Below are 20,957 nucleotides of genomic sequence, written 5' to 3' on the forward strand. Positions count from 1 at the left end.
TCGCTGTAGATAAACTTGAAAGCGCAGTAAATATCATAGCACACTATTATGATTCATGGAAATTAAAAGTAAATCCGTCAAAGAGCCAAATTCTACTTTTCAGACGTCATCGGAAGTTCACTCCTGTGAATGTAAATATAAAAATTAATGATCAAGCCCTAGCAATTGTTTCAAGTACCAAGTATTTAGGAGTGGCCTTCGACTCACAGCTGTTATTCAAAGAACACACGGAGTATGCCTTGCACAAAGCCACCGCTGCTAAAATGTCTCTTTACCCTTTAATAAGAAGAAATGCTAAATTAAACATCAGTCTCAAGAAGAAGATCTATACCAGCTTAATAAGACCCACCCTACTTTATGCAGTGCCTATCTGGACCACTGTGTACAAGACTTATAGACACAAACTACAGGTCTTTCAGAACAAAATACTCAGACAAATTGTTGACTCCCCATGGTTCGTACGTAACCTGCAGATACATAAAGAACTAAAAATAAGACCCATAGCTGATCAAATTCTCACCACGAGCCACAATTTCTATGCTAAAATAGAACTTTCTCGATACGAACATATCCGTGATCTGATAAATTATGATTCTACTATAGAAATTGCAGCAAAGCGCCCAAGAGGCATCTTCCATAACGGCAAATGGTGAAATGTGTATATATTGTACATAGTACTATTATCTTTATTTTATCTTCATTGTGTCATTTTACCAGTGTCTTTGAAACTTTATAGACTTATGGACATGATCCGTGTACCTGGATCTTCAAAGCACTGATCTTATATTTGTCATTTTTGTAATCTTCTTATTGTTATATCAGAGACTTTATAATATTGTGGACTTATGAACATGATCCGTGTACCTGGATCTTCAAAGCTCTGATTATTTATTGCTAGTGTAAAATGTTTTTCACCATTTGCCACTTCGCTCAAATACCGCCGTTCCTATATGTACATAGTGTATAGTTTCAGTAACTCATGTGCCTCAGTGTTGTACAAGAACTTAAGTGTTTAATTTCTCAGACCAAGACTTCACTGAATTGTGATATCTACTATTTCAAGATGCATTGGCTGTGGACAGTTCACGGGAGGGTGACCCCCACATGACTACCACTGTCCAATCTGTGTTTTACAGCAAGGATGAATTTGAATATTTTGTTTAGCTAATCTGTTGCACTTAGTTGTGCCATTTCTCTTCATTTAGATCGCGATATTAGTTTAATTATTCCAATCTGGATAACCTGTTTCAAAACTTGATAATTATTAATATATCCAATATTTCTCATTGCACGCGTAAGCTGCTTTGCTCGGAGTCTGAACTTGGGTGGGTGACCACCCACGTGACAGGCTCCTGCCAATCATCTCCCTCCACTCCACCTACATTTCACAAAATTTGACAAGTTTCGCCTAGTTGGCGCGGCGTAAATCGCCTTAATTAAAAACTTAAGTACCAACGCCTTAGGGCAATTTACCAACAGAGACGGTTAAAGTAGCGGTTGGCTACTAATTGCCGCCTAGCCATTGACTCGATTTCGATTATAATATGAACGAAATATAATACTGTTAAGTAAACCTAGCGCCAGAGTGTCGTTAAGGTTAACAAATAGAGTGAATTTTAAAGAACGCATTCAGTCTATTGTGGTTTATGCACTGTCGGCGAAGTAGATTTAATTCAATCCAATAAGTTTAAATGAAATGCAAGAAAAAATGCGTATAATTTAATATTCCGTACAAGGAAGTCATGTGGTGTACACAGATTTTTTTAAAGAAATTCCGAAAACATAAATCACATAAACAAATAAACTTTTCTGTTGCAGTTCTTAAAAGGTAAGCCCATGTTTTATCGAGGGTCTTATTTCGATTTATCTTCTGCTGTACAGTTTTCATACAAGGTTCTAGGAAATTGTTTTACGTTGAGCCACATGCCGCAACAAAAGCTGCAGAACATTACATATTTTTAGCTTTCTTAAGTTGTACATCTTGGATCATTATTTTACTTATTGCTGCTTTAGATGTATTTAAAGACTTAGAACTGGTTTCTGTGTCCACGCGTTTTCTTTTTTTACTAACGGTTTAACTTTAGATTTAGTACCATGCATTTCACAACGTTTTTATATTGCGGAAATGGAACTTTTCTCAACGGAAACCGCAAAAACATAGCTTTCAACTGCATTCAATCCACAGCTTGTTTCCGTGTGAGATTTTGAAAGAAGAAAAAATTTGAAAGTGGCAAGCTATATTTTTCAATTCACATAATAGGCTGTTGCCAGAAATTTTTATTCTAATTATTTTTAAATTTTTTTCGAAATCGCACTGAAATGTGTAAATACCCTCTGTATGTAAATTGCAATGATATTCGGCAATATACGTATAGGAATGCCCTATTTAAGAACGAGATCCTCGGGCCATGTATATTCGAAAAGAATAGGACAGTTGTATACCCCCGTTCTACTGTGCCGATTGACAAAATTCAAATTGCGTTTTTCATGTCTCGAAAGCGCGACTTAGGATATATATTAGATTTATATATAGCATCTAACATAGATATTTTGACACGAAATCTGAATTTTTCTGAAATAACATACCAAATTTTTTCCATATTTTGATTCTACGACTCAAATTATGCCTAGATATTAAATTTTGTAAAATTTGGTGCGAAATTTACGGAGAAATTCAAAAATTTATCTTGGTGAAATTTTTTCAGTTTGAGTCAAGAATAATTAATTCATTTGGCGAACTTCTTAATATATGGCAACCAAATTTCTTTTCCCTTCCATTATGACAGAGCGGAAAAAAGGGCACCTCGTTCCTACCTTTTTGCATTGTGCATGACCGGAAAAAAAGTCACATCGTTCCTACTTTCAAATAATTTTTGCAAATTATCTAAACCACATTTGATGTTTTATCGTTTTCAACAAATATGCCAAATTTCAGAACGCGCCAACATATAAATTCACGTATATCTACGGAAATTTTGAATGAAAAAACGAATTTTTTGCAGGTATACGTCTACTTTAAGATAATAGTAAAAATTTTAGATTATAATTCAAAAAGTTTTTTGAAAATATATAAAAATTATTAAAGATACAAATTAAAAAATAAATCATAAAATATGGGCGAATTTTATTTGGAATGAACCTGAATTTCGAAATGTGAAAGGAAGAATAAAAAAAGTTTAATAAAAAAAGAGAGATTAATAAATACACTGCTCGACATTGAAAATGCAACACCAAGAAGGAGCGGTCAGAAATTTATGCAAATTTTAGACTGATTGTCATAAACGTATGCGAATGATTTGAAATGCGCAGCTCTCCGACGCACGTGAAGTAAGATATAAGGGAAGGAAGGTGCAGAATGGGCAATATTCGTGTCGTTATTTCTGCCAGACGAATAATCGAAGAAAGTTGGTTTTTGTCCCGGAGAATACGTGTAATAAGAGAGAATGCCAGGCCGCCGTCAACGAAGGCACTTCCAGCAGGATAGACGATTTTGCGAGGGGTATGGTGATCGGACTGAAGGGCGGGTTGGTCCTTACGTCAAATCGCAGGTGATACCCACATGGATGCGAGCACGGTGCATCGGCTATGGCGAACATGGTTGGAACAGGGAAATGTGGGAAGGAGGGGTGCAGAGGTGCAGCCAGAGTGACGTCAGCACGCATGGATCACAGCCAGACCTTATAAGAAATAGACTAACCCAGTGGGCGGGGCGTGCGTCACACACATGTCGGGAAGAGAGAGTAGAGACGATTTAGTTTATCGTAACATTGAAACATATGGCGTTTGTAATCACATAACTCTTTTTAATTATTAAATGTGATACGTTGTATAAATGATGAGGTAATAAAAATCACAGTTTTTGCTAATAAGATTTTATATATTTCATGAAACCACTTTTTAGTGCATTTTGAGTATTTTTTTTTACTGCATTTTGAGCATAAGCGTAATTCTTGTCTAAACATCATTACTTTGATAAAACGGTAAAAACTGTAAACAAAAAATTTATGAATTTACTTTTGCCTACAAATAAAGTAAAATTAAGTAAGATTGATAGTACATGATGCTATGAAACAAATAAGGTAAAATTAAACAAGATTTGGTAATTTTTTTAAAAATTTTATGAACATTTTCAGGCAGTAGTAGCAAATATTTATCATTTCAAATGTTTATAGAAACCAAGGATTGTTTTATTTATTTTTTCTGTTTTCAAAATTATTATGGTATTAAAAGATGACCATTTATGACAATATTAATAACTCATAAAATTCGGAGCATAAACTTTTCTGAGTATAATGAAAAATTTTAAAAAAAATTCGCAGTAAATAAAAAAATCTTATGCGGGACTAGAAATAAATTAAAAAAAATAATTACTATAAAATACAAGATATTATATGTCCAATCTTAATTTTTTATTAATGCGCCTAAAGTAACCTTGTAATTTTATATACATGTATATACTTTAAGCAGAATGACTATACATCCATAAATACATATGTATGAAAGTAAACAATTTAGGATATTTGTTGCATTGAAAAATTCGCTTACTTCACTTTTTATTTCAAATATTTGTGAAAACAAGATTATATCTATTTATCTATTAATGTAAATACACACACCTATATATATATATTTAGAGAGAGAGGAAGAGAAACAGATAATATGATTTATTGATGCTTAAATAAAATTAATTTAGTAAATCTGCTTCGAATATTTTCTCTCTGTTTAGATTCATTGTAACGTGCAACTGCATGATGCATTCTGATTTTTAAATATTGAAATATCACTGCTTTATTTAATTTAATCAGGTGGTTTTTATCTGGCTCATCATCATAAATATGGTCTTGAAGAGAAGGAAATATATGTGTTCCTACGCTTTTTAAGACTTTTAGAGTCATGAAATTTATAATATTTTTTTTATTCAATTTAAACTCCTTTTCAGTCTGCCTAAAAATTATTTCTGCATTTTTGCAGATCATTCGGACGTCACTGGAAGGAGAAGTCAAACCTTTACATCCAGATTTATAATATTTGAAACCTAGCAAATCATTATATGGTTCTGTTGAAACTAAAGCTGAGAAACAGATATTACATTTTACTTTATAAGCTAAGCTTTTAACAACAAAACCAGCTATATAAGATGTATACTTTTCGTTCTTAAATATTCTTATTTTTGATTAGTTATAATGCTAGGAATTAAAATTTACCTATAATTTAAAAAAGCAGCAAAATATTATAAATTTTTAGGCATTTTAGTATTTAGCTATAGTTTAGTATTAGTTATAGTTTTTGTAATTGTAAGAGAAAATTACTTGGTTGAATTTTTCTGTTAGTTCAGATTTAAAATATTTTCTAAAAGAAGAAGTTACAAATTCGCTTACATCATAGGAAAGCTAAAAATATATACAAGCCTGAAAGCATGCAACAGCTTTATAATTATTTAGAACGTTAATTATGCTTGAAAAACATGCTAAGTATTTAAAAAGCAATCTCAGTGTCAAAAATAAAAATATTTAAAAATTCTTACTTGTGAAATGAGGCACTACCCCCAGCTTTTTCGTGACAATTGTACGCGCTGCAATAGCCAACTATTGCTAATTTCTGGAAGTCGTCCCTACTCCTCCGGATGTGATCAAGGTGACAGCCGGGAACGCGCCAGACAAGGGAGAAAACGCAATTGGGTTAGTCTATTTCTTATAAGGTCCATGGCGTGGATGGACGAATCCGCCAACAAGCTGTGCGGTCTCGCAAGTCCCGTGTACCGCGATTCTGCAGCATGTGCAAGATACCCTGGATATTCCCGTGTCGACCAGAACCATTTCCCGTCGATTGGTTGAACGTGGCCTGCACTCACAGCGTCTGTTAAGAAGACTGCCATTGACCCCATATCACAGACGCCAACGTTTAGAATGGTGCCGGACTGGAGCGATGTGGATGACAGAATCGCGAAACGTCGTGTTCTCAGATGAGTCACGCTTCTGTTTATCCAGTGACAGTCGCCGTGTGTGGCGTCAACGTGGAGACAGATCTAATCCGGCAGTAACTGTGGAATGCCCCTAAACAATGTGGCATAATGGTTTAGGGCGCTATTGACTACGATTCCATGTCACCTCTAGTTCGTATTCAGGGCACTATGACGGCCCAATGATACTTGGATAATGAACTGCGGCCGGTGGCAATCCCATACCTTCAGGGGCTGCCTAATGCAATTTTTCAGCAGGATAACGCCCGACCACACATTGTTCGCATCTGCCAACATGCTCTGCAAGGTATACAGATGCTTCCCTGGCCACCGTACCCTCCTGACCTCTTCACCAATTGAACATGTGTGGGATGTGATTCCTGAGGACACCTTTTATTGACTCTGTGCCTAGACGTGTTTCTTCGTGCATCGCTGTCCGCGGTGGTCCTACATCCTACTGAGCCGACGCCGTTCTCGCTCTGTATTCTGACTATTATTTTGAAATAAAGAACACTTATTGCTGCTTGCTGTCTCAGTCTTTTTTCCAAATTTCATCACTTTCTGACCACTCCTTCTTGGTGTTGCATTTTCAATGTCGAGCAGTGTATATACACTGCTCGACATTGAAAATTAACATTGAGGAATTAACATTGAGGGCTGACATTGGTGTGATTAACATTGAGGAATTAACATTGAGGAATTAACATTGAAAATTAACATTGAGGTTGAAAATTAACATTAATTAACATTGAGGAGCTAAAACTTTGAAAGCCAATTTTTTAAAAACTACTCGTGCGATTTTTACAAAACTTGGTAAAGTTTCGCATAATTTGAGTCGTAGAATCGAAATATGGAAAAAAAAAGAAAAAAAAAAAACTGGCATGTCATTTTAGAAAAGTCCGATTTGTGTCAAAATACCTATATTAGAACTATGCTATATATAAGTCTAATACATATCGTAAGTCGCACTTTCGAGACATGAAAAATGCATGTTGAATTTCGTCAATCGGCCCAGCAGAATGGGAGATATAGAGCTGTCTTTTTTTTCCTGTGTACCTTATGTGTTCTTTGTACTTGTAAAGTACAAAATTCACAGTGCGGTAGAGACGCCAGAACAGTTATAAAGTCGGTAAGATGGGCCAGAATAAAACTATAAAGCTAAACTTGTGTTTGGTTATTGGTTTGCACATTCTCTTGTACAGAAATTTATGAAATGACAAAGTTTGTTTCTTGCATGTCTATGGTTTCTTGCATGCTCAGAAATGCTCAGCACAACTACTGATCTGAAGAAGAGTTCTGTAAGGTTGTCAAGGTCGGAATCTCACAAAGATAGACCTTGAACTTCAAGAAAAAATCACATGGGGCTAGATCCGAGGAGCGAAGCGGCCATGCAAGTAGAATAAAAACGACTGAATCTTTCTTATGTAAACTGATGGTGCAACAGCCGCTGTACCTATAGACGAATGTTCAGCGGCGCTCAATCCTGCATAAAATGTTACCTGATACAACAACTGCCTCTGCTAGAGTTGTGGAATGACAAAACTAGTCAGCGTATCATAATGCTTTTGCACGTTATTGGTAAAGGAGTGTGATACTGTTAGAGGTTCTAAAAAAAGAATGGTCTCCTTATGAAATCTGCTGTGAAATCACACCAAGCAATCACTTTTGATTAACTCAATGGGATTTCCTGCAATGCACGGAATTGTTCGGATGACAATATTCGAGAACTGTGAGTGTTAACAGTCACATTTATGTGAAAATGGGCCTTATCTTCCAGCAGAATTTTCCACGGCCAAGCAGTGTCAACCTCATCCTGGCAAGAAATGTTGCCACCCGTTTATCATAATTTGATTTGATTCCTGCATGCGGCTTACCTTGTAGGGGTAGAAGAGAAAAACTTGCAGCAAGATTTGCCATACGGTTGTCCCATGGGTCCGTCAATGATTGCAGTCGCGACATTAACGACATGTTTTCGCTCTCTACCAAACCGAATTGCTAATGTTCCAGTTCCTTCAAACTTCTGAATTCTACCTTACAATGGAGCCCACCAGCGGCCGAGCGGTAAAGACGCTGAACACTGGTAGTTCGGTCCGAGGTTCGAATCCCGCGAACGGGCTGGCTGCATGGGCGTTTTCGTGGTTTTCCCCATGTGTAACGTGTATACGATCCAGTTTCCCTTAGAAAGTCCTCCACGAAAGGCATCCCTCCCCTTAGGCAGATAGCCCTAGTGTGCTTTGCCATAATTAAATACACCAACACCAACACCTACCTTACAATGCATGAATTGAGAGGGCCTTCACTTAGGTTGTTACGACTTCTAAACTCACGAAAAGCGGAGGTTGCGTTCGGTGATGAAGATAAAAAAACTTCACAAGTAACTCGCCTTGAAGTAAAGTTGAGAGACTGAATTAGTGACTTTATCGTTTACGTAATCGAACATTTAAAAAATTTTACCGATGTTTCATGCAAATTTTCAACTGTGTAGACTACAGTGCCACATTTTCCTCTACCGGCAACTTTCGGAACTAACTTTTTTCCCCAAGGAAATTTTTACCCGTGTCGTCAAGAGACAATTGGCGACCTTAAAATTAACTATTCCAGAATTTGTGATCGCGCCCCCTAAATTCCTCTGTACTCCCAAATTAGAGATCTTTCTATGTTACAAAACCTAAAATTAACCAATCACAGATTAGCTGTACTTATGTATCGTACTTAGTATAAATACTCTTGGCAAAACAACTACGTCATTCCTTTCCCTAACTTCTGTTGTGCCTTGTTGTTTAAGATGCTATATCATACCTTTAAAAACCAGTGTACATAAAAATTATTGTATTTAACTATGATTGGATAAATGCCTTGTCTACCAAAAGTGAGCTGATGCGAATTATCATAGAATATAGTTGTGTTTAGAAACGGCCACGTCTGGAAGTTACTGGTTTCTGCATCTATCTATCTACGTACCTAAAATACATATACATAAATACATGCATACAAACACACACACATAATCTTCCTGCTTCAAGTATACAATAGCTGAAGTCATCAAATATTTTATTTCGTTCCACTCCTGCTGGGTAAATTTTAGTCATCAGCTTATGTCAAAAGGGTCATTACATGTTTAAGTTCATCTGCGATCTCAAGAAAATTCCTTAGACTATGACTCACAGCAATTACACCGGCACGGTCAGATTCGTTAATGCAAGTACATAACCTTCTTATATAAAACAGCGTAGTGGAGGAATTGCTCACGCAAGCTGGGCCCTACCATCTATTTTAGAAGAAATACAGTCATGTTCAACGAAGATTTTATCACAAAATTGTTATTGTTTTGCCATATTTTTTCATACGTACAGAAATTTGAATACTTACAATACAAAAATGTATTACAGATCGCTGTATAAATAAATACACATGCATTTAAACTAAAAACCGTAATCAACGCAATTCATTCGCTCGGATTATTTTCTGTCAGACCCAATGAAGACGGAAACAATCTCACTTATTTTCACATAATAAACATTAACAGAAATTAATCAGAAGAAATATAATTAATTTTATATGCAAAACTGGGTAATCCAGTACAGGCAAATTACAGAAGTTCTTAATTTTACATGAATAAATAAGCATGCAAACTCAAACGCTCCCAGATTTTTTTTTTAACCCAAAAAGTCTTTTCTAAGTCTTGAAAGACGATTTTGCATTAACTACGTCTTCCACTGTAAATGTATTGTTTCACTTTTCATTCATGTTGCCATTCGGCAAAAGGTAAGATATGTATCTTATAAATTTAGTCTTTCTGTTGTTAACAAATTAAGCTATCTAAAAGCAGTAGATGCAGTTTTTAAGAATATAATTTTTTATATATATATAAGTACATTACGCTAAATGAATATTCATTCCTACACTCGCTATTTCTCTGGGCCGTATCTGTTGATATTCTCTACTGATAAGACATATTAAATTTTAAAACAGCCCTTTTCGGTGATCGTTAAATCTGAACCCTTTCAGAATTTTCCCTTCAAGTCAGTAAAATTTCTTCGGTGAAAGAAAATTAAATAGTAATTAGTGAATCTTATGCACTGTATTTGGCAACAGTAATTGGTGAATTTAATAAAATTTGGTAAACAATAATTGGTGAATTTATCCGTTACCTAATATCCAGCATGTATGAGAAGTATAATTATGCTCGAAACTTGCTGAAAGATGCGAAAGATATTTCTGAACAAGAGGGTACAGTATCTGATATGGCAAAGAACTCAAGAACTGTTTGGAAACGATCCTGTGTGCAGGGGTCTTTAAAGGAAATTTGTCTTCAAGTTTGAGATGGATTAAACTATGAAAATCCCAAACAGCCACTCCATTTAGCTGCTAAGAACTTCTAGACTATCTGCATTCAGTTGTTTTAAGCACTCGGCAATCGGTGGTCATTGTAAGGACTGAGGAGGGAATAAAAGACTATTTTGAATAAATAAGGAACGAATATTGTTTGGTTACTTGATTAACGCAGTCAGCCCAAAGTCTTTTTTTCTTGAATGAGGAAAGAAGGGAACACCACTTTTTAATATCGCACCTGTTTTTATTTATTTATTTATTTTTAAATACTGAGAAACTCATCGAACAGATTTTTCGACAGGTCCCGTTTGAAGAGCTTGCTAAGAAATGTGAAATTTAATTAAACTCAATCATATTAAATATTAACTTACTGGATGTATTTCATGAAAACATTACACATTCGTTTATCTGGAAGATACAAGGTATTCAAATAAGGTGTTATTCTCTTTAACATTAATCTTAGGCATGGATTTCAAATTACAAAGTTTCTCAAAACAAAGGAGAAAATTTTATGACTACAGTTTTCACGTCAAGGCTGGAAAGATTCCATAACTATTAAATATAATAGTTTATATGACTCCATCGGGGAAAAATTTTAATTAATAAAATGCTCCTTATGCTATAACTATATACAATAATTTTATATTACACTTGAAATTTATGAAACTACGAGATTTATAATGATTAGGCTTGAAGATATTAGATATTAAGAAAGCGATATACGTTCATTGTAAACCATATTTTGAATTTTGAACTTTGCCAGTTAATAACATGTGAAAACGATGCAAAACAAGCAGATACAGGCAAGGATGTTGAAAAATCAAATACAGAATGCCCTTACTCCAAACAGTACAGCTACCTTTTGAAGATTCTTATACTTGATGAATACTCGGATGTATGCTGGAACTTTAAATGGTCTCTTCCCAGCTATTTTCAAGCCTCAGAAGAGATAAATTGACGAACTTAACTGAAAATTGCTGTATCCACCAATTAAGGTGAACGCTTCATTTTTTAAGCCCAATAGCTGAATAATAAGAGCTCAAGAATCCCATCCTACTCATGTGTTTCATTTTCCGCGGAACATTCAATAAATTACGTTTGCTCGGCAATGCATTGCTTACAGTTTAACAATATTTTTCAACTGAATATTTTCAGCTTACGTAACTGCAACGTACGAATATTTTCAGCTTACGTAACTGCAACGTACGAAAGTTATTTCACTAAAACTTACCTTGTTGCATCGGGAGGTACAGCTCCATGAACGTAAATTTTATTTCCACATTCCAAATTATCAGGCAATTTAATATTCAGTGGAAATCTCTGAAATAAAAAATAAAAATTAATCAAGATCTTTTTAATTCAGAAATATTTCAAAATAATGAAGTAACTTCTGATTTTTTTTACAAGAGTTTTTATGTCAATAATGGAAATTTTAAAATATATGATTTTTTTCAAAACGCCTCAGCCTACATGTAAATGAAATTATTTAATGTCACTGCCTCTATTCATAACCAAATAACATGGGCAGCAATAACGTTTACTCGACTTCTTTACGAGCACGGAGTTAAATATAGTAAAGAAGTGCGAATTTCAATGACTTCAAAGCAGAATTTCTTAATCGGCAGTCCTCGAAGCCCTGCTTTGTGATTCTCCTAGCTTTCAAAAAAAAAAAAAAAAAAAAAAAAAAAAATTACCTCAGCTGAAAATTATAACTGTTTGGATATTACACATGAAAATCGTCTACACCATTTCCCCCCCCCCAAGACTAATATTTTAAGAAATTTATTACTGATTATCCTACCTACGCACTTCCCGCTCTAGTAACAACAGAAAAGGGATTAAAATATGGTGACTGTGACGCTGTTTACCAATCTACATCAAAACATAGAACAGCTACCTCATTAATGCGAGTATCGACATTTATTGAATTTTTAGTTAATAAAATGATTATCCAAACTAACTAACAGACTTGAATTATTAAAAGCGAGTATAAATTTGCTTCTACTACCTTTTTAAATATTTTATGCAAACAAAAAATTGCTTTTAAAGGGGAGAAGATTGAGGCAGTCCGCAGAACATTCTCAGTTATAAAAGTGGTGACCATTTGAAAAGCTCTTTGTGAAACGCTGATTTAAGGAACTAAGGCTTAAATTTACAAATTTTGTGCCACGAACTACGTAATACGTGAGCAGTAAGTGCATCGTTCTTGTCATTTCTCCCCCTCCCAAAGCAACAAGCAAGGAAGTTCATTCGTTCAATGAGTTACAGTTGACGAGAAGCTTAAGGGGGCCACTGTACCACGCAGTTGCAAATCTGTACATAATTTTTGCTTCTCTCAAAATTTAACGCTGCACATCTTTTGTTTATTAACAGGCGCTGCTGATCAAGGGCCCATACCTTATATAAGCAGTACATGAACTACATGCTATATGCACTTTACATGCTATATGCACTGTATGCTGTAATTTTTTTCAATAAAGCAGATAGGTCTAAGAAAATATAAGACAGAAATCATAAGTGGGAATAATGTACAGTACAGTACCATATTCACCGCTATCATGAATTTAGATTAACTATTTACAATGTGAATCGTTTGTCATTACCTACATCAGTAGTCTTACAATATAAGGACGCAAACATTGCGTATTTTATCCTTGTTACAAACATTGCGTATTTTATCCTTGTTACTAACACTAGAAATAACAGAAATGGGAAAATAAAGCGCAATTATAATTTTTATGCCTGACGTAAGAAAATACATTAGTAGCAAAATAGTGTTAGCATGTTTGCTTTATAACACCACGATAAATGCAGTCGATACATTTATTTCGTAGGTTAGACAATATACTAAAAAATCATTATAGTGACCACAATATTATTTTCTGGTGTACAATATTAAATTCATATTCATAGTATTAGGAAAATATAAAAAATTGACATTACATAGCAAACAATTCAACTTATTCACAAAATTGTTTCCTGCTTTTTGGGAAGTAATTCTACTATACCTAGAGCCACTTCGTATGGGAACTGTTTTGTTGCTTGAGATTTGCAGTATACATTTAACAGCGCGAAAATTAATCGAAAAAAGCTTAAGATAACGTTTCACCGTAATGGAAAATTTACTGAAATGACGAATAACCAGCTTCGAATGGTATTTTAAGAAGGTATTCACAATACTCGAACTCATCCCAATAATAGCAAGAAATGGCGACAAATTCTAATAGCACAGTATCGATTACAATAAATTCTGTAAAGATATTATTTTCCTTTATGTCTACTTATACTTTTTTAAGTTCCAGCAACGTCATATGAAGGCTGCAAGTGTTTGCTTGCTTTGTAAGATATCTAAACAGCATTGATCAACATTTTCAGTCAAAGAAATAATAGGAACTTAGACGGTAATTTGGTGAGATTTACGGTGTTACTAAAATGAAGAAAGCCGCCCTTCCTCACAACTTCGGAATTTTCTCATGCTATGTAACAAACAGAGTGTGTGTGTGTGTGTGTGTGTGTGTGTGTGTGTGTGTGATTATGGCAAAGCCTCGAGGGCTATCTGTCTAAGCGGAGGAGTGCCTTCGTGGACGACGTTCTAAGGGAAACTGGCTCGTATACACGTTACACATGGGGAAAACTACGAAAACGCCCATGCAGCCAGCCCATTCGCGGGATTCGAACCTCGGACCGAACTCGAACCTCGGACCGAACTCGAACCTCGGACCGAACTACCAGTGTTCAGCGACTTTACCGCTCGGCCGATGTTGGGCCTCGTAACAGAGAAAATCATTTCTAAAAATTAAAGTTTATGAAATATTAACTGATATATCCCACAGCATAACCAAATTTAAATGATCTTATTCTGATGACCTAAGCATGTATCTCTGCAGATATGATTTACTTTTTGCAGCCTCTAAACGCTAAAATGCTGCACTTTAGTGATTTGAGTGACTATGGGAGCAGAAAATTTTCAGCATTGTATTATGAGTTATTTTTATTATAAAAATTAACATAAGGATCTGAAATGCCTCGCTATCAAGAGACCATACTATATTCGATTCGCTAGTTTACAGTTGTTAAATCCACTGATGGAATCAGATTACAATAGTCGTAAATTAGACGGATGCGACTAGAAAGAATACGATCATTTGTCTTGTAAATTAAAGAAAAAAAATATTACAGCCAAAATGACAAATTTTATCAGGTAGATTTTCCATTTACAAAAAATTTTAATTCTATCTACTCAGGTTTACTTTTAATGTGTGCATTCACAATCGAATAGAAACATATGACAATATTACTTTAAAAAAACTTAAGTAAATACACTATTAATTTTTAATGCAAGTTTAGTAATAAATAAAACAGTAACTATTAACAAAATGTAAGAAAGTTGAAACACTTGTAAGCAATTTTCAAAAATTCGTATTTTCAAATGCGAGCAAAAACCTGATAATTTAAAAATTTTGCTAATTTTGTAAACATTTTGCAATTTACTCAGAAGAACAATTAAAATGTTGGACCATTTATAACAAATATTGTTGCTAGTAATAAGTTGCAAGAATATCAGACTGAAATTATGATGTTTAGAGATTTCTCTTCTCAAAGTATTGAATTTTCGAAGAGATTCACAGAAAATAAATCTCTACAACTTTACTATGGATTTATTAATATTGAGGAATTATCACATAGTGTAATTTCAATATTATTTTTCTCCCAATTGTTAGTAAAAAAATTTAAGATAGTTATTCAAGATACTTTTTGTTGTGCAAATGATTAATACAATTTTAAAACTCCTAAGAGAGGAGTTGCTATAAAAATTATGAAAATATGACTCCAAAGCTAATTTGCTTAAAAAGGCAGACAATAAAAATAAAATTATACACTTGCAAAAACACAAACTTCTCGATATAGTGAGCATACATGTTTCCAATAGTAAGAAAGAAAATTTTTTTCTCGCTAGAAAATGAAGCTTACAAAGCATTGGCTAAAAATAATTCATATATTCAGTGACCTTTTTTGCTATGCGAAGAACTAACACACTCTGGAATCTCCTTTACATCATTTAACTGGAAATGAGCGGTAACGACAGGAAGCGAATTTTTAACTTTCTTGCCACGAACTGACCTTTGCCCCTCCACGTTTAGGGAAGAAAGCGTTGATCACAAGACAAACCACGAGCATCCGAAACGGCCTCGACAAGCACAATCTTTTTAAATTACGCTTTTTTTTTTTTTTTTCCCTTTCTTTCTTTTCATTCATTAAACATTTATTTTAACATTCTATCACGATAAAAAAAAAAAAAAAAAAAAAAACTGAAATGTTTCAGATTTTAAATTACGTCCAAAGGGGCGTTTTTTAACATTTTGTGTGTTACCTTTCTTTATTAAATATCATGTTCCTCGCACTTAAACCATAAGATCCAGTGCAACAGCAATATCGCAAAATAGTTTTAAAACGAGCATATCTTTAGAATTTCCGATACAGAGACTCACGCGCTGGAGATAAAAATGTTTTTTCTGCACAACGTTGCCATTGCTCGCTTTGAAATCCTTGAGTTTGTTAATCAAAAATTCGTCAAAGTTTTAAAAAATAGGAAATCGATCATAAAACAAATTTCAAATTTCAAATTTGGTCTTCCACATGCTCATATTCGTTGGAGGATTACGTTATTCAAAATTCGATGACTCTATGTACCGTTGTTTTATCACAATACGAGAAATATACATACATTTATGCGGATTTTTCATTATTTAATTTCTTCAAATATAATGCAGGACTCTAACATTTTGTGGCAACAGTTTGAAAAGTGAACCGACATTTATGAGTCCGAGGCAAAATGCCAAAACGAAACTAATAGTCCTTCGGGATTCAAATCCCTTTGGACTATAAAAAAAAAAAAAAAAAAAATCGAAAATTCTCAAGAGTAATATTTTAACTTCAAATATGCCTACGGCATTATACAGCGGAAAGAGATAGCCGATAGATTTTTAATTATACAGAAATAAATATGGTTGCGAAATAACAGGATTCTCGATAGAACAGAATGACGTGGATTCTATTTTATACACTGTGAACGAAGGATTTGATTCCCATCTTCCTTTAGTTGTTGCAAATCAAACGTATATTTTGATTATCGTGTGTTTCAGTTTGATTGCGATTACTGGACCAAAGTACCATACTGGTATTCGGTATTTTTTTAATCAATGCACCAGAATTAGCATTTTTTTAAAAGTACAAAAACACAATTGTTTCTTCGCCATATTTATCAGTTTCACACACACACACACACACAAAAAAAAAAAAAAAAAAATGCATGAACTATAAAAATATACACAATTTTATTATGTAAAAATATAAAATCACTACGCACAATTTCACTACGATAATCGCTGAACTAAGCTCTCAAGCCATTTAGCTGCGTTGAACTAAACAGCTAAAGAGCTCCCTGACAATACTGCCCTATTCCTACCGAATACAGAAGCTACCTTTTGAATGTTAGCATAGTATTATTCTAGAGAAAAAATAAGTTTGAATATCATCGTGCAGCAATAGCTATGATTATTATAGAGTTATTAGGACTTTTATTCACCAAAGCATGTGAAAAGAAGGGAGACCTGTACCACCTTATACCAGGTGGTACGCAAAGGAGCAAAGTATTTTTAACTATTAAATTCAAAAATCAAAACCCCAACATCCAGATTGAGTTTTTTCTTTAACACTCGTAAATTTATGCGATCTGAGCTTTGTTCAAAGGTGGTGGTGGTGGTATTTTGTAGTGGTGGTACAAATTCTGAAATAATTTATTTTCTCCTAACTTTAAGAGTTTAAGCAGTTTGCTGCTTCGAAAACAGCAAAACAGAGCAATATTTTCAATTTTTGTTTTCTAAAGACGCTATTTTGATTTTAACAATTACTTTTATTGTAAAAAATTATGTATTACATATATACCTATTACTGTGTTCATATTCTATGTTTCAGGGGTTCTCAAACGGTGGTACGCAAGAATAAAATAGGTGGTACGCAAAGAAGCAAAGTATTTTTAACTATTAAATTCAAAAATTAAAATCCCAACATCCTGATTGAGTTTTTTTCTCTAACTCATAAATTTATGCGATCTGAGCTTTATTCAAAAATGGTGGTAGTAGTACTTTGTAGTGGTGGTACTAAAGGTTTTCAATTTTTGTTTAGATGGTACGCGTTAGTCAAAAGGTTGAGAACCGCTGCCTTATACAGTCCTTTTAGAGAGCAAATGAGGATGAGGTTACCCAATTGCTGAATTCTGGTGGTAACGAATTATCGCCCATGCCGATTATCATTATCTGTGCATAAAGAAGCCAAATGTGATATGACAGAAATATCAAAATAGAATTCTTTTATTATTTAATATAAGTAGCTTTTTCCGTACTATACCAGGTTCTTCTGAAGCCAATCTTGGAAGACCCGTTTTATGACAAGAAGTATTTTAAAACCTTTCATTCTTTTTCCAGCAACAGTGTTTCAAAAAATAATAATAAGGTATTCAAACAGTCACATTTTAAAAAATTACATCCTTAAATGCGAAGTTTATTTCGTTCAAATATTTCTTTTCTCTTTATCGACTAACTCATCTCCTCTCAGAATTCTACAATATATTTTGATTAGTAGAATGATATAATGAAAAATAACCGTTTTTAAACTTATTCTCGCTAAGTACAAATGCAATTCAATTGTCAATATTACATATTTAATAGGGATATTCTTACTCTGAGGAGGAGGACCTTCGTCGATTTTGAGCAAATTTCCTTTTTTTTTTTTTCATCACAGCAGTTTTGTATTTTTTCAGCTATTTCAAATGTTTTAAAACAAGCTACTTTGTCGAGTAATTTTTCACCATTTGCAAGTACCCTTCATCAAAATATTTTTTTGAAAAAATTCACCTTTCTTCGATATATTAACATTTTACCTTAGTTTTCAAAGTGATAAAAATTCTGTAACTGACTAAATTACGTTGACCCTTATTCCAAGTGTAAAATGCAGTTTGTGAAATAATTTTTGGGTTTTTATTCAAACTTTTCGTCAAACGTGCTGTGCACATTTCATAGAAAATAATTCTAGAACGTATAATTATTATTTGATTACCGAACGTATTTCTTAGTTTACAAAAATAGCCTCATCCTTACATGGCATGGCAGTAGCACCGGGACTACTTACAGAATGCGGGACATACACTGAAATGGAATACTGCATGATATCAAGGACTACCCTATTCAGCCCAGAACGACGCCACACATTGCAAGACAGTAAAAAAAAAAATTGAGAAAAACTCTTCCTATGCTGTCTTCTCATATAATTACAGGGAAGGACATTTTTAATGACTATTATTTTTGTCAAAACGTTATTATGTTTTGCAGGATTTTATACAGGTTCTTCCCGGCGCATCAAGAAATTGAATTTCATGTAACTTGGAAATATTATTGCATCCACAGGCGAAGCCTAGCTTTTTAACCTTTTCTAAAATCGCTGAGAGAAATAGTAACGAATTTGTAAAAATCATTAATTTCCTTAAATCCAATGCAACGAACACCAAACTGTTCAAAGCATTATGTAATGAGATGCATAGCCTACATGCTACATTACTTTCGACAGCACGAACACGAAAGCTGTCGGCATAGAAAGTAATAAATAAATTTTTAATTAAGGTACGAGGTTGAAGTCGTTTTCATGAAGACACCCATTTCAGTTAAACTTGAAATTATTTCCCGTTAATGTATAATTTCAAGGATTTATATACCTACCCTATAATTTGTAGAAATCAGTAAATTCAATTTAGGATCGCAGAACATATCCTTAATTGTTTAGATTCTGTAAGAAATTCTTAGATTGGGGTAAATCATGAATAGGAGAGAAAAAAATCAGATCGCAGTATTTGAGGTAAACGATTTTTTATCAGAAAATGTGCTTCAACTTACAAACGAAGTCAAAGGGAACACAATAAGTTCCAACCAAGTTTTGAAAGGGTTCCGAAGGTCATTCAAATATTATTTTTCCAAACGAAGTGAGGAGGACAGCTGTATTTCATATACTTTCAATGAAAACATTTTTACAGCAGCCTTGAAATTCATTATCTGAATATCTTGGTGTATTTGAATTTGGCAAGGGTTCTTAAATGGAGGGCGCCCACCAGCGGTTCAGCACTAAAGTCGCTGAACACTGATAGTTCGACCTGGGTCCGATTCCAGTAGAACGAGCTGGTTGTATGGCTATTTCTGGGTTTCCCCCATACGTAACGTAGATACAAGCCAGTTTCCCTTAGAAAGTTTTCCACGAAGGCATCTTCCTTACGCAGATAGTCCTCGCGAGCTTTGCCATAGTCAAAAAAACAAAGTTTTCGAGGAGGAATTTCTAAGGGAAACCGCGTTACACATGGGAGAAATCCGAAAAGCCATGCAGCCAGGTCAAATCAACCATCTCGGGCGCTTGTTGTCTTCATTCTCTTAAGAAAGAGCGACTTAATGGGCTTTCAATTGATTCCTCTTTGAAGGGCATCGTTAAAAAATAGTTTTACTTCTATCTCGATTACTAGAGAACAACATAAGAAATAAATGACAAGGCATTAAAGATTTGTTGCCATTTAAAAACACAACTTGTGGAAACAGCATTCTCAACTTACACATGTTAAAGAACAAACAGCACGACAAACTTTATGCTGTTCTTAATTTAAGATTCCAAATTTTACCCACAGTCTTCAAAACCTTCAATTCAAGTTCAACGAAGAAAATTCCAGGTTGTGGTTTATGATGCTGTAAAAGTATCGAAAACATTTTTTTTTTTTTTTTCCTCTTCATTGCAGAGTTCGAAATAATACCCCTGAAGTGATACGCAACTGCTTTTCTTCAATCGGGCATGCCATATTTTTGAGGCAGACCAAATGTGGTCACTCAAAAACATTCAGTCCGAAGTAAAAAGGAAATGTGTGGACACGCTCTGTAACATCAGTAATTAAAAATAAACATGTAGAAATTATCCGGAAATGAGTTATGAAAAGTATTATCATTTATTACTTTCAATACTATGCAATGGCCTTTTGTTTCTGAATAAAGATTGTGCAAGATATCTTTTTTGACCTTCACACTACACAAATTTAGAAACAAATGCGAGATAAATGACCTAAGGTAAAACAAATGAGCATTATTCATAATCGCTACTTCTTTTTTACTTCCTTGTACGAAGTAAAAAGGAAGTATTGTAATCGCGAAAAGCTTCAGGCAGCATATTTCAACGAAAATATCCACGTTGACCGCTTTCGAATGAAATTTAACGATGTTTTTGCGTGATATCTGTACGTAAGGACGGAATAAAAGACTTTTCCTCCAAAAAAAACTAAAAAACTGCTTTAAAATGAATTCTGATGAGAATTTTTCGTGGCGTCTGTACGAACGTATGTACGTTTGCGTACGTACATATCTCGCATAACTCAAAAAGGAGTAGCCTCAGAACGTTGAAATTTTGTATATAGGACTGCTATAACATGTAGATGTGGACCTCGTATTTTGGTTGCAAGCGGGCGCAACAAACGTATATAAATATATTTATATATATATCCACTCCGTTACCCGGCTCAGTGATCTCAGTTTCTTTACTCTTATATGTTTGTAAATTGTACATTTTGTGCTTTAAAAATGATTGAATT

At 34.2% G+C, this 20,957-nt stretch overlaps 1 protein-coding gene across 1 annotated transcript in view; it reads right to left on the minus strand.

The window, feature by feature from the left end:
* Window positions 1-20,957, minus strand: part of LOC118194066 (32 kDa beta-galactoside-binding lectin-like) — a 163,902-nt gene that overhangs the window by 95,467 nt on the left and 47,478 nt on the right. Inside the window, exon 2 of the mRNA XM_035365252.2 lies at window positions 11,523-11,611. Within this exon, the coding sequence (XP_035221143.1) occupies window positions 11,523-11,611 (89 nt within the window). The remainder of the gene's footprint in view (window positions 1-11,522; window positions 11,612-20,957) is intronic.

Source organism: Stegodyphus dumicola, chromosome 3, assembly GCF_044657685.1.
Source record: "Stegodyphus dumicola isolate Sdum_Otavi_A_Nest chromosome 3, ASM4465768v1".
In the NCBI taxonomy this organism is placed as follows: Eukaryota; Metazoa; Arthropoda; class Arachnida; order Araneae; family Eresidae; genus Stegodyphus; species Stegodyphus dumicola.